The following is a 14,253-nucleotide window of genomic DNA, read 5'->3' as shown; positions in this document are numbered from 1 at the left end:
AGACTTTTGAACATTCATCATCAACCAACTCCAAACAATATACCTAAGGTGATTCTGTCACTTGATGCTAAGAAAGCATTTGACTGGGTGGAGTGGGACAACCTCTTTTACACCTTGAGAAAATTTAGCTTTGGTGCAAAATTCATATCATGGATCAGTGTTTTATATTCCTTGCTTTTAGCAGCAATTAAAACCAATAGTAATATATTATCCTTCTTCCCACTAGGCCGCGGAACTAGACAGGGCTGCCCCCTGACGCCATAATTGTACTGATCATTTAGCCCGTAGCAGCTGCAATATGGTACAATAATACTATTAAAGACAAACAAATGGGTAACTCTGAACATAAGGTGTAGCGTTATGCGGACGATACTCTTTGATATGTATCTGAGCTACTTACCTTAAATTTTATCATTACTCTGTTGTTTTGGAAAATTATCAGGATATAAAATAAATAGGCAAAAAAGTGAACTTATGCAGATTAATGCAGCAGCCAGAACTCTTACATTTACCTCCCTGCCATTGAAGTTGAGTAAAGAAAAATTTAAGTACTTAGGTATATGGGTTACTAATGATTACAAACTCCTATACAAAGCAAACTTCGTTCCTTTGATAGATTCCGTAAAGCAAGATTTCAAGTGTTGGAGTACATGACCACTATCACTAGGAGGCCGAATAAATACTGTGAAGATGAACATCTTACCCAGATTCTTATATATGTTCCAATGTATTCTGATATGTTCAACCAAATCTTTCCTCTTACTAATAGATAAACTAGTATCAGCATTTATATGAAATGGGAAAAATGCATGTATTCACAAAAGTGTTCTGCAGAGACACAAAGGCCATGGAGGGCTATCATTACCAAATTTTCAAGTATTATTGGACATCCAATATTCATGCTATGCTGTACTGGTCTAAATCGTATATCTATGCTCCTAAATGGGTGTCTCTTGAGAATTTCTCATGCCAACCTGCTTCTTTACATGCACTGCTTTGCTCCCCATTTCCGCTAGCTCATCCAATGTTTTTCGCTCAGTAAGATGTCAATCCATGCTCCCATAGCAAGAAACCATGTGTTTAGTCCTTCTATTCTAGATGATTGGTCTGTAAAAGGCTTTAGGGTATTAAAAGATATGTATATTGAAGGCAATTTTGAAACTTTCCAACAAATGAAAACTAAATTCCAGATTCCTGACCCTCACTTCTTTAGGTGTCTTCAGCTTCACAGTTTTGTATCATCTGTTAGTCAGTTCCCTTCAACTCAATCTGAGTCACTGCTTGAAACCGTTGAAACCCATATTCCAAAGGGGCTTTTGGCAAAATATATAACGTAATAAATACTCATGATTTAGAACCTCTTACTCATGTGATACATCTCAGAGGATGTATGGCTATCTGCATTATAACATATTCATTTGTCTTCAATATGTCTAAAACATCGGGTGATCTAATTCAAAGTAGTTCACAGATTACATTTGTCTAAAGTAAAATTAGCAAAACTTTAACCAGACAGAGACCCTCACTGTGACAGATGTGAAGCTGAGCCAGCCACTTTGTCTCATGTTTTGGCTTTGTCCGAAACAGATTTTTGGAAATCCATATATAATTTTATTCTGATACAGTGCAGGGCACCTACAGAACAATGAAATCTGGTAAGTTTCTGTTTCAAATGTGCTCACCAATTTGTGAGCACATTTGGCCAGACGCCATAGCAATGTAGCACCAAAGGCTAACTTAGCACTGAAGGCTAATATGAAACGAGTTGATCCAGATCAACGGACAAATGAAGACATTTACTTTTCAAAACTATCTCCAACCTCAGCTCAATCAGTCAAGGTCACACAGGTAATGCTTTGTTTCGTTTACAAAGACATGCTTCCTCTGAGTGTTGTGGAGAAGGAAGGATTTTGTAATATGGTTCAGACACTAGAGCCCGTTACACCATTCCACCCCGGCAACACATTATGGATATTGCTTTACCAAACTTGTACAAAAACGTCAAAGCGATGGTGCTGGACTCTCTCAACTCAGCAGAAAGAGTTGCTTTAACCGGCAACTCTTGGACTTCAGGAGCTACGACCAGCACATCACATAACTGACCCGTGGAACCTTGAGTCCAAGGTACCGCAAACTCGAGTCATGCATGACAGTCACACCGGCGAAAACATTGCCGTCTTACTTAAGGAAGCTGTCACTGAATGGGGACTGGATGCAAAGGACCCTGTTGTTGTTACAGACATTGCATCAAACATGACGTTCGGAGTGAGACTTGTGGACATTGTGCCTGTACATTGTTTCATGAGCCTGACATCATGTGTGCAGAGGAAGTCTATAAAAGATGCCACCCTGGTGACGTCACAGGGCAGCACGCCAACACTCTCCATCATTTCTCCTCTTCATGCCAAGCAAGTAATGAGCACACAGGACGGCAGCCATGACACACCAACAGTGAAGGAGCACAAAGAGATATGTCAGTGAGTTGGGGAGACCATGCATGTGATCAGCTGCAGATCCTACGTTCAAGGATGTGGCTGAAGCAGAGACCAATGACACCTTTTCCAGTTTGGCAAATGAAGTGGTGGCTGTGATAAAGAAACAACAGAGTCTAAGTAAATAAACTAATGAATTTTAATGTTTTCATGTTTTTACTTTCTATTGTTTTATCTTATATAATTTTACTGGTACTATTCTGTACTTTATCTAAATGTTTTACTTCTATGCTCAGCACATTGTTGCATCTGGTGTTGTGTTAAAATCCTTTATCATTAAAGTTGAGCTTTTTAGCTGCTTAGAGGATAGTTAACTATAATGACATATGACATGACTTCAATAGAATTTTCTCAGAGATAAAATCTTTCTTTCACTTAGACACGAATGTATTGAGTACAAATAGTTGTGTACACGGCTTTGGATATTAATTTAGTCTTTCTGTGACATTAATACTTATTTTATGTTTTTCAGCAACAAGAGGATAAAGATGCTGACAAACAAGTGGAGGATGTGCCAGAGGAAGCTGACCACCCCATGAACAAGGACAGCCACATCTCCATCCCCCAGCCTTGGAGCTACGCTTCCACCTGCCAATGAAAGTGCACCACCAAATTCAGCAGAAGTTGCTGCTACAGCTGAGAACAAAAGCTTTAGAGATGAGGCCCCTTTGCCTCTGACAGGACATCCTCTCAGATGGTGGAGGGACCATGAACATGATTACCTTTATCAATCCATGGTAGCCAAGTGTTTCCTGAGTGTTCCTAGCATGACTTTTCTCCTCTGCAGGAGACAAAGTGCACAGAAGCTGTCCGAACGCGGAACATGTGGACCAGCTTGTTTTCTTGCACAAATATGCTGACATGCAAAATGATCTGAGGATGGGAATCTTTTGATAACAACCTTAAAAAAGTTGGGGAAACATAACTTTATTCTTCAGGATGACACAGAAAAAGTGTCACTGCGAATGCTGCAGGTCATTGTAACTTAGTTTATAAAATTTTACATATTGTATTTTATTTTAAAATTTTTTACAAAACTGTACAATTTCAGTTACTTTTATGTCAGGTGGACACTGTGCGATTTTAGAAATCTGACTGTCGGGGAAATGCTCCCACTGCACGACCGGGTTTGTCCCTCTACTCTATCTGACCCGACGACATGTGTACTCATACTGTACGACTGCTGTCAGCCACCATTATTGACAACCACGACTAGTTGTCGGCGTGTGACGGCACGAGTGTGAACAACGAAAAACAAATGTTGCTAGTTGCTATGACAACCACAGCGTGCCTGACAACAAGATGGTGAGCGGGCAGCACGTTGTTGCAGTTGTGTGCGCTGTCTTGTGCGCTGAAAGGAAAAACAAAAGAAAACCTCGTCTTCTCTCCATAGCTCTACTAATCTCTCTTCTAGCAGCTGTGTCCACCGCACACGTCTGAAGTTGGGGTTGTCCGCCATTGTTTAAAGCTCCACCGGTGTCTTCTGCGCAGGTGCGAACGTAGAATCGTGACGTATCACCGCTCACACTGTACGAGCGACGGCGAACATTTCTGACATGCCAGGAGTTTGATCGGGAGGTCGCAGCATCATCGTTAGAACGTAGCAGCAATTAATCCTTCCTCGTGAGTGTTCTCACACTGTACGGCTCCCGACCTCCCGACCGGACATCCCGACGCTGCCATGCTTCCACGATGACGCAGCGTGGTCTGCAACAGCAAAATCCTGGTGAAATCCCCTCCAAATCACACAGTGTCCACCCGGCATTACAGATATAAATGTTAAAAGAATAATTTTATTGTTTTGAACTTTTAGAGAACATCTTTTTTTGACAAATGTTTTGAAGTAAAAACTAGAATCACTTGGTTTGCAGTTTGCTTTTGAATTGTTAAGATGTGTTGCATTTCATTCCACCAAAGTGCAGCTATATTTGAAGCTGCACTGATTGACTTTCTTGTATACTTATTGGACATCTAAACTGATAAAGTTAATGACTTTTTTTCTTTTTTTATCTTTAAATTTTGCACATAAAAGGATACAATCTTGCACAGAGAGAAAGTGTTTTTATTTTGTTGTGAAACTGAGATCTCTGATCGTTTTCTCAAGGCTGATGACAATTATGTTATGGTTTTTTGCACAGTTACAATTTTATTAGCAGAAAATTCTGGTATAGAAAAATCACAATACACCAATACTTATAGTATTGCAATTATCGCATTATACCGCATCGTAATCCCAGTATTGTGATACATATTGTATCCACAGATTATTACCAATACACACCCCTAGGAAATATATTGCAAACGTGTAATGGAAGCACTTTTTCACATTTATATGTCACCAGAAATTATGTAGCGCAGTCGTAACCAGTTCATTTCTGGTGAATATGGAACAAACAACTGCAATTTTTAGAGTTGAAGGAAAAAACATGAGGGAAAAACCATTGCAAATTCTCCTTAGCAAGTTTAAAACACCAAAATAATGCGACGTGGCTAACTAGCATAAGCCACAATTCTCATAAAGTCTCTTCCAGCTGAGTTTCCCCGCTGCAACACACCTAACTCAAATGAATGGCTCATTAGCAGATTAGAATTAGAATTATAAGAGTTTAATGTCAAGCTCTGCAACAGTCTGTTCATTAAATTTGATGCATATCAGGTGTGTTGCAGCAGGGAAACTCATAATACTTGCAGGACAGCAGCCCTCGAGGACCTGAGTTGCCCACCCCTGTTGTAGAGTTTGGGTTGGTATGACGCTTTTGTATGGGGGCTCCACGTCTGCTTTGCTTGGGGCCCCAAAATGACTTGAAACAACCCTGTTTGCAGGCTGCTAGACTGGAATTTATACGCCATTCACTACACAACCTATAACATGTTGCTGCCATTAGATTCACAATCAGCTCAAATTTTCAACAAAATGGCAAAACGTCCCAGTTTTAAAATCTGCTATGAAATCATTGCATTCTGTTTATTAACATTTTATTCCGAGACAATAAAGTCATTTTATTAAGATATTATTAAGATTTTATGAAGTCCCATAAATTTGGATTACCAACTGCAACCAGATAGGTGCACTATGATTTTACTGGAACTTTGTAGAAACTGTGTAAAGCAGAGAAGATGGTGTAACAGATGGACCTTCTCATGGGACAAGGGGGCCAAAAAAAGTTCCAAATATTATTACCTGCCAGACAGTATGTCCTCCTAAGTCCTCTGCAGGCAGCATTAATGTCCCATTAACAGTTGGGCCAGTGATGTTCCCACCATTTCCTAAACAAATGAACATTAAGTTAGACAAAACAGAATTCAGCCATTTTCTTACATCTACACTAAATATTCTCAGGGAAAGTATGGATAATGTGCCATGTGTATTTTACACCATTGCTGTTCATGCAAACACTTCACAGTAGGCGAGATAGCCTCATCCTGTTGGAAATCAGAAAGAGAAGGTGTAGTTGTCTACCTATGTAAAGAGGACAAACTCTCTAAAACTAATGAGCACATTCATGTGGTTTCTTTTGCTAATATTTCTCTTTGCAGAACCATTCTTACATTGTCTAACCCTCTGTTAAACTGGAGATTTAACTAATGATCCAGATGGAAAATCCCTGCCTACAGACCAGAGCAAAAGTAACATAGCAATTGGGAATAGATTTCCACTGAATGAGTTTTACAAAAATCAGAATTTACAATGTATGCAAAATATACATAATCTGCACTGGTTTCACAGTACCCATAGCAGATATTGCTATGATGGTGCTTCCTGGTTTGCCTATCACACCGGGAGAGCTGCTGGCGAACAAGTGGAAAAGATCAAAGTTGGAGGTCAGGTTCATAGTGATCCAAGGATATCTGGAAGAAAAAGAAAAAACAATGTTTAATGAAGACCAGACTAAAATAAAAGCTTAAGTTTTACCATAGCTTAATGCGGTAAAAGAGAACAGAACATTATCACTATGAGAAGGCGTATTAGCAAAAAATTTAAAGTGAACATGGACCAGTAATGTTTTTTCTACTGAGACTTGCTAAATATTAGTGATCATCATCGTGTTGTTTACAAATAGTGAGTGGTTGGCTTTTAATATGACTCAATACTGTAAGAGTATATGTGTTCTCCAAACTAATATACACACCCTTTCATCCATCCATTTTCCTACGATCTGAAGTTGGATTTCCAGCTATTCTTTGGGGATCCCAAGGCTTTTCTAGGCCACAAAGGAAAATTCCATCAGCTAGTCATGGATGAATCCTGGGCTCTCCGCTCAGCAGGATGCATTCAGGAGGCATCTGAATTAGATGTCTCAGCTGACTCCTTTAAATCCAAAAGATGAACATCTTCACTCCAACCTCCTGGGGTTGTGTGCGCTCCTTACCTGATCTCAGATTCAACAAACAATTGTGTCCTTGATCACGTTCCTTCTGTCACTACTCAAATCTGGTGACTATAGCTGAAGGTTGAAATGTAGGTAGACCAGGGAATCAAAAGGTCTGTCTTTCAGTTGAGCCACCAGTTCAACAGCAACCTCACTGCTAATGTGGCTCCATCTCTTGCTTCTTGGCACCATCACTTGCAAACAAACTTATCTTGACTTGAAGCATCGAGTCAAGAACCACATTCTCAGCCTTAAAGACACTGATTTCAATCCCAGCTGTTTTATACTCAACTACGAACCACCCCAGGGCTTGTTGACAAATCGTTGTCTGAAGAAGCCAGCAGAACCACATAATCTGCAAAATGACGACAATTTAAAAAAAAAAAAAAAAAAAAAAGACCACTAATGTACCGCATTTCGAACTGGGACATAACTTGCATTAAAACAAGCGCTTCCTCTTTCTCCCTCAACAAATGTCGGATGCTTACACCACTTGACGCAGATGCCAGCTTGGCGACTTTCTCACTAAATCTGGCGACTTTCCAAACCCCCTTGGTGACTTTTTTTGTTAAAAGCGACTAGCGACAAATCTATAAACTTTTACTGGAGTTACTGGAGACGTTTCTGGTATTTTGGCGACTGACTTGAAAGCAAATATTGTTTAGCAGTGACTGTCAGGAACGAGCAGTGGGAGCCTCTCCCCATCATAAAGCACTCCCAGCCGGTCAGAGGAGCAGAGAGGACACCGGCACAAGTCCACGTGCACAGTCACAATGAATAGTGCATGTGCAAATCCACAGCTGATCCCAGCCTGGCTTACAGAGTGGGATGTAAATATAATTTCTGCTGTCTCTGTTTGGTCCATTTAGATTGTTAATGTCCAGTTTAAACTGTCTGTCCAGGAAGGAGTTTAAAAGTTATGTTTTTGTCGACATATGTTCATGTTTTACTTTGACTAAAAACAAACCAAAAGGAAGAAAACTACAGAAAACAAACAACAACAAAACAAAGTAACTCTGCCAAAGTGTCTCTTTTGGGTCACTTTGCTGGTCCAAAGTAAAGAAAGCAGCTATTGGCTGTTCTAGAAGTCGCTGAATGACGTCATCGCCTAATTTGCATAATCGTCCATATGCGTGTAATGTAATGGACGTTGTAGGAGAGAGGAATAATGTTGTGGGAGAAACAAAAGGTGCCAAAACCACCCTAAATATGTTTAGTACTATGAATAATCTCTTTTCTGTTGTTTTTTTTGGTTCTAAGTTCTTTTTTATTTTGCCATTGAAATAGGCTATCACTGTAAAAAAAGAGATTGTGAATCCTTTTAGACCTACATTGCATAAATCCCTTTTGTCTTCCATTATTATATGTCAGAATATCAAATTTAACCAAAGGACTGCTGTGTGAAGTTTCAAGCTTCATGTCCAGCCCTCCTGTTGTTTATATTTTAAAAACATACCGACCTCTCATCCCCTTATACACAGAAAATATATTGTTAAATGTTCCTATTAAAATTATTCAAAGGTTGTGTGTGTAAGAGAAGACAAGAGAAACATTTATTGTTTTCATGTTCAGCGTCAGCTGTTGCAAAGCTGATGTGCCGGTAATACGTACAATAAATATTTATATTGGAAAAAAATCGTGAGAGAATCGTGATCTCAATTCTAAGCAAAAAAAACTGTGATTCTCATTTTATCCAGAATCGTGCAGGCCTACTCTGGATATACAAAGACCTGGAATCCATCAGAAATTTCTCAAGGGGTTCAGCTATAGACCCTCTTAAAATTCACAAAACACATGCAGAATGGAAGTCCCCCCATTTAATATCGCAATGGGTCAGCATCCAAGGAAGCTCTGCAATGTCGCAAGCCTTCAGCCAAATAAAATCTACCTCTGGTGCCCTGCAACCAGTGACCTTTTAAACTACCTGACCTCAGCCAAGCTTATGAACATATCTTACCCTGAATCTTCAGACCTGAATCTTGATCCCCTCAGTGATAGACGTAAGAGCCAGAACAAGGACATAAAGTTTTTTTTGTCAATTATTTGACGATATCCCAAGTTTGGATCAGTAGTTCTCCGCTAAGGCCAAAAAATTTCAAGAATGGACATTGCTTTCCCTTCCTGACTCCTCAAATGGCTTTAGCTCCAGCAACAACTAATGCTACAGACCTTTTGGCCTTTTGGTACTAGTATCTACTTAATTCCTGGAACAACCAGGTCCTTCTGTTTGCCAGTTTTCTTCACTGCGCACTTGCAGGTCCTTTAGTGTTTCTGTGACAGCTGTTACATCTTGTTGAGGGCTTAGGAATATAACAGAAAAAAAAGATTCCTTATCAAATCAAAGTCATAGAATTCTAATAATTAAAGGTTTATTTAGAGTGAACATCTTAATGACGGTGCCCGCCGGGTCTGCTTGCCCTGCCTTGTCGCACCATGGGGCTCCTGGCTGCCTGGACTCTGTGTTCGGTGGGCTTGCCGGGCCCTGGGGGCCTCGGGCTCCTCTCCTACACCTCGGGTCGTGGCCGTGCTCCCCTACAAGCACTCAGCTGATCTTTGATTGCATGATCACAGGTTGAACACTCACATGTGCACGCGCCCACAAAGCGTTTATCTTCCCATCTGCTTCCTACTAAATGTTGCTGATGACTCTCTGTAGGTGTGTTTGATAACGGTCGGTATTGTAATTGTTATTTTCTCCTTTGTTTTTTTGCATACTGTCATTATTTCGCTTTATATCTTAGTGCAGTACTGTAGTAGTTTATATTGTTTTGTGAGTACTGTGATTTTAGCAGCTTAGGCACACTTTTCTTTTTTTCTCTTATTTTCCTTCCCTTCAACTTTTTTTTTTTCCCTCTTCCCCGGCCAGGTCCAGCACGGCTTCATCAAGACTGATGATAATTAAAATAAAAATAAAAATATTCATAATATCAAGGGCAGTCATATACATGACATGTCTCCCTCCAAAGAGAAAAATCTGTCTGGCAAAAATATGGCACACAGATTGCTGTTCTGTATGCTGAGATGGTGGATAGGACAGGTTAAAATAAACAAATTTAAAAAATGAAGAATAAGCCTATAAGTGAATATGCCTATAAAGCAGAATCACCAGGGTGGACCAAGGCCAAAACAATCTTAAAATTTATCAAACCTAAAGTGGATAATGCTAACTAATGTCCAATGTTAAAATAAAAAAAACAAAACACATTTCTTAACCCTTCCTGAATAGACTGATATGCCTACTACTAAGTCCTACAGGAAGTGTAGAGTGGACATATATTTCTATATTTTGCTGTCTTTCTCCTCTGAAATAAAATCCTTTGGTCTCTACCAAACTTGGTAAAATGATTGATAGTTGTGCTGTTATCTGAACAGTATAACAACACGTTGAAAAAGTCCCAATATAAATGGATAGCACCCCACAACATTTCAATCAATTAGCCCGCCTGGCATGCATCAAATTTGGTGCACAAGTGTTTCTGGTCAAGACTTAAAAAAAGACCCATATTGGCTAATTTAATTTGTCTCTTTGATGCACATTTCAGTCTGATTTATTTAAAAATGAAAGTCCAGAATATAATAATATAATAATCCTTCATTTTCCACAAACCCCTTCATTTATATTGTTTTGATCCGCTCAGATCAGCCTCTGTTAGAAAGAAGCCAACAGAGAAAGCTCTGCCCTCTGCCTGAATCTGATTGGTCAGCTGCTAGGAGTAGTTGTCGGGAGCTCGCACATCAGCTGCTTTCCCCATAGAGACACGGACAGAACTGGTAAACAAACCAGAGTAGCTACTCAATAATGTCAGCACCAAACAGTCATACATGTTCCGGCCAGCATCGGACCCTGAAAACGAGAGTGAACAACTCAGCAACAAGAAGTGGATAAGCTAATGATGCTATATGCTAACACTTTCATGCATTTCTAGCTACAGTTGCTAATCTAATCTCTTGTGGCCGAGTGGTGAAACACTGGCTGTGTTTGAATGTCCGCACTATTCCCTAACCCCCCATTTAATATATAGCGCTACACTATATAGCAGACTATTTAGTGAACTATTTTATTCTTGCCACAGATCACATGAGTACCGACTGTCACCACGACAACCACCACAGCGTTCCAAATCCAATCTAAACTGTGAAAATATATTATTTTCCTATGTTGTATTTCATTCTTTGTTACATATTTACAAAGATAAGCAGGCTGTTCTCACAAAGTCTAAACTCCTCAAAGGCACAAGCGTTCACATCGATGAGGATTATACTGAATCAGCTCGTCAAAAGCGCAAAGAACTACTCCCAGCCATGCATGCAGCAAAAGAATGTGGGGGCATTGCCAGTCTTAAGTATGACCATCTTATTGTCCACTCTGCCAACCAACTTAATGGTAAAACTGAGTGAGTTGCCTATAACATAACCTGCAGAACAGAGTTTATGCTGTCGTTTTATTTTTATTGTTTAATTTTATTTACTTGTCTCTCTTTTTTTCATCTTTTCAATTATTTGGTAAAAGTTTCTGTAAGTACACCATCTGAAAGTTCTTATCAACATGAGAACTCACATGAATACTTAGCATCCAGTCCACTGAAAGGGTATGACGAGGAAACTGAATCTTTCCATAATGATTGTTATGACACTGATTTGAATATGTATGGTCCCCAAATGGCTGAATCAAAGAAATGTCTAACTTACACAGAAAAACAATTTATTTCTTTGTGTAAAAGCTACCTTGGCTACTTCAATATTTTCAACTTTTCATGTGAATGTACATAGTTTACCTAAAAATTATGATCTTCTAACGGACCATCTATCCCATTTTAAACATGAATTCTCTCTTATTGTTCTCACTGAGACTTGGTTATCAGATGATGTAAAGTCTCTATATGAATTGCTGAACTATACAGCCGTTCACTGCAACAGGGAGGGTAGGTTGGGTGGTGGTGTGTCCCTGTTTGTGCAAAAGGACTGCCATTTTATTAACAGAGATGGCTTTTAACTCAAAACTCCAAATATGGCCACTGAATCTATCTTTATTGAATTGACCTTGGCTGGAAGTGAGCAGAAAATAATAATTGGATGTATCTATTGCCCACCAGATACTGACATCATTTTAATAACAACATGGAATTAATAAATAAAGAAGGTAAAATGGCCTATATTCTTGGTGACTATAATATAAATCTCCTGAAAGGGGAAACATATTCACTAGAGTTTCTAAATAACTTGTACTGTAATTACTTCTGTCCTCTTATCTCCGAACCCACCAGAACAACAGACAAATCCGTAACTCTAATTGACAATCTTCTAAACTGGTTCAGTTGAGAAACTTCTTAGTACTGTTACACTATTTGTAGATATTTCTGATAATCTTCCAATCTTTCAATTTTCTCATATAGAAGGAAAAAATTGAAAAGAAATTGCTGATGAAATTAATTTCAGGGAATTCAATAAAACTAGTATGGCTACATTCATTCTAGATTCTTTCCATTACCGATTAAACCGTCTGTTGGTGGCAGATTGTAGTAGCTCTTACTTGCTGTCTTGATTTTTTTAAAAGTACAAACTCTTCTCACATAGATATTACCTCAAATTAGGCCTTTTATTCTGAGGATTTCATGCCGGTTCGGAGGGTGTGCTGCAAGGAAGATTTTTTTTTGCATATTTTTGGCTCTTTCAAGACTTGTTATGATGAGTCTCCATGGCAACGAAAGACTTTTTACAATCGGGATCAACTAATTAAACACTTCCAAATCAGGATTATCAGCGAAACGACACATCAAATCCAGATGGAGTTGTAAAGAAAGAGAAGAGGATGCAGAGTGGAAGTGAGACAGAGGAGAACGCGATGGAGATTTAAACCATTTTAACCAGCGTTGGTGTCATTCTGCACATGTTACTGTCAAGGAGAAGATATGCACAAGGGACATGGAACTGTTAGCTGTGAGCTTCCGTCCATATTATTTACCCAGAGAGTTTACCTGTGTTATTCTGCTAGCGGTTTATATAATACCTGGTACCGCACCAGACACAGCCTGTGACGTCATCAGCTCCGTCGTTGCTCGGCTACAAACACAGCATCCAAACTCATTCATGGCGATCTCCGGAGACTTCAACAACGTCTCCCTCTCTGCAACTCTACCAACATTCCAGCAGTTTGTCAGCTGCTCCACCAGAGAAAATAAGATGTTGGACTTATTTTATGCAAATATGAATAATGGATGCAGTTGTTCTGCCCTGCCTCCTTTAGGAAGATCTGACCATAATCTGGTTCTTCTCACCTCCACCTACAAGCCCATCGTTCAGCAGCAACCAGTCATCACAAAGACTATCAAAATCTGGTCTGCTGAAGCTGAAGATGCTCTTAGAGGAGGCTTTGAGGCTACAGACTGGAACGTCCTCTGTGAACCTCATGGAGACGACATCAACGCCATGACTGAGTGTGTGACAGATTACATAAACTTCTGTGTGGACAGCATCGTCCCAACAAGAACAGTGAGGTGCTTCCCCAATAACAAACCCTGGATCACCAGTGACCTGAAAAAGCTGCTGAACATCAAAAAGAAAGCCTTCAGGGATGGAGACAGGGAGTTATTGAGGGCAACACAAAAACAACTTAAAACACAAACTAAGAAGTGCAAGGAGGACTACAGGAAGAAGTTAGAAAGTCAGCTCCAGCAGAATAACCTGAGGGATGTGTGGTCTGGAATGAAGAAGATCACTGGCTTCAAGTTAAAGGGGGACCAGCCTGATGGAGGTCTGGACAGAGCTAATGAGCTGAACATATTCTTCACCAGGTTCAGTTCACCCCCTACCTCCAGCCCAACAGACCACACACCCTCCATAAGCCCACTGCTTTCCTGTCACGCCTCCAATCTGTCACCCTGCAGCTCAGTCATGGACCAGAACACAGCTTCATCTCCCTCCACATCAGGACATCCTGAGACCTCCACCTTGTTTGTCTCCAGCAATCAGGTTAAGAAGCAACTTGAGAAACTGAACCAGAACAAGGCTGCAGGTCCAGATGGTGTCAGTCCCAGAGTTCTCAAGACCTGCTCAGAACAACTATGTCCGATTCTCCAGCACCTTTTCAACACCAGTCTGAGACAAAATAGAGTCCCAGTGCTGTGGAAATCCTCCTGCCTTGTTCCAGTGCCTAAAAAAACACAACCAGCTGAACCAAGTGACTACAGACCAGTTGCCCTGACATCTCACATCATGAAAGTCCTGGAGAGACTCTTACTGGCTCACCTCAACAAGCAAGTAAACACCTTTCAGGACCCATTCCAGTTTGCATATGGTAATGGACTTGGGGTTGAAGATGCCATCATATACCTGCTCCAGAGAGCACACTCTCATCTGGACCATTCAGGCAGCACTCTGAGGGTCATGTTCTT

The 14,253-nt window shown here is 40.1% G+C and overlaps 1 protein-coding gene across 1 annotated transcript in view; it reads right to left on the bottom strand.

Moving 5' to 3' along the window:
- Positions 1-14,253, bottom strand: part of LOC306771494 (muscarinic acetylcholine receptor M1-like) — a gene marked incomplete at both ends in the record, with an annotated part of 34,479 nt that overhangs the window by 6,100 nt on the left and 14,126 nt on the right. The window contains 2 exons of the mRNA XM_079260660.1: positions 5,674-5,759; positions 6,223-6,341. Coding sequence (XP_079116786.1) covers positions 5,674-5,759; positions 6,223-6,341 — 205 coding nt within the window. The remainder of the gene's footprint in view (positions 1-5,673; positions 5,760-6,222; positions 6,342-14,253) is intronic.

The sequence above is a fragment of the Telmatherina bonti genome (genome assembly GCF_933228915.1).
Source record: "Telmatherina bonti genome assembly, chromosome: 21".
Lineage (NCBI taxonomy): Eukaryota > Metazoa > Chordata > Actinopteri > Atheriniformes > Telmatherinidae > Telmatherina > Telmatherina bonti.
Note: the sequence above shows the minus strand (reverse complement) of the source record. Positions and strands in the feature narration are given on the sequence as shown.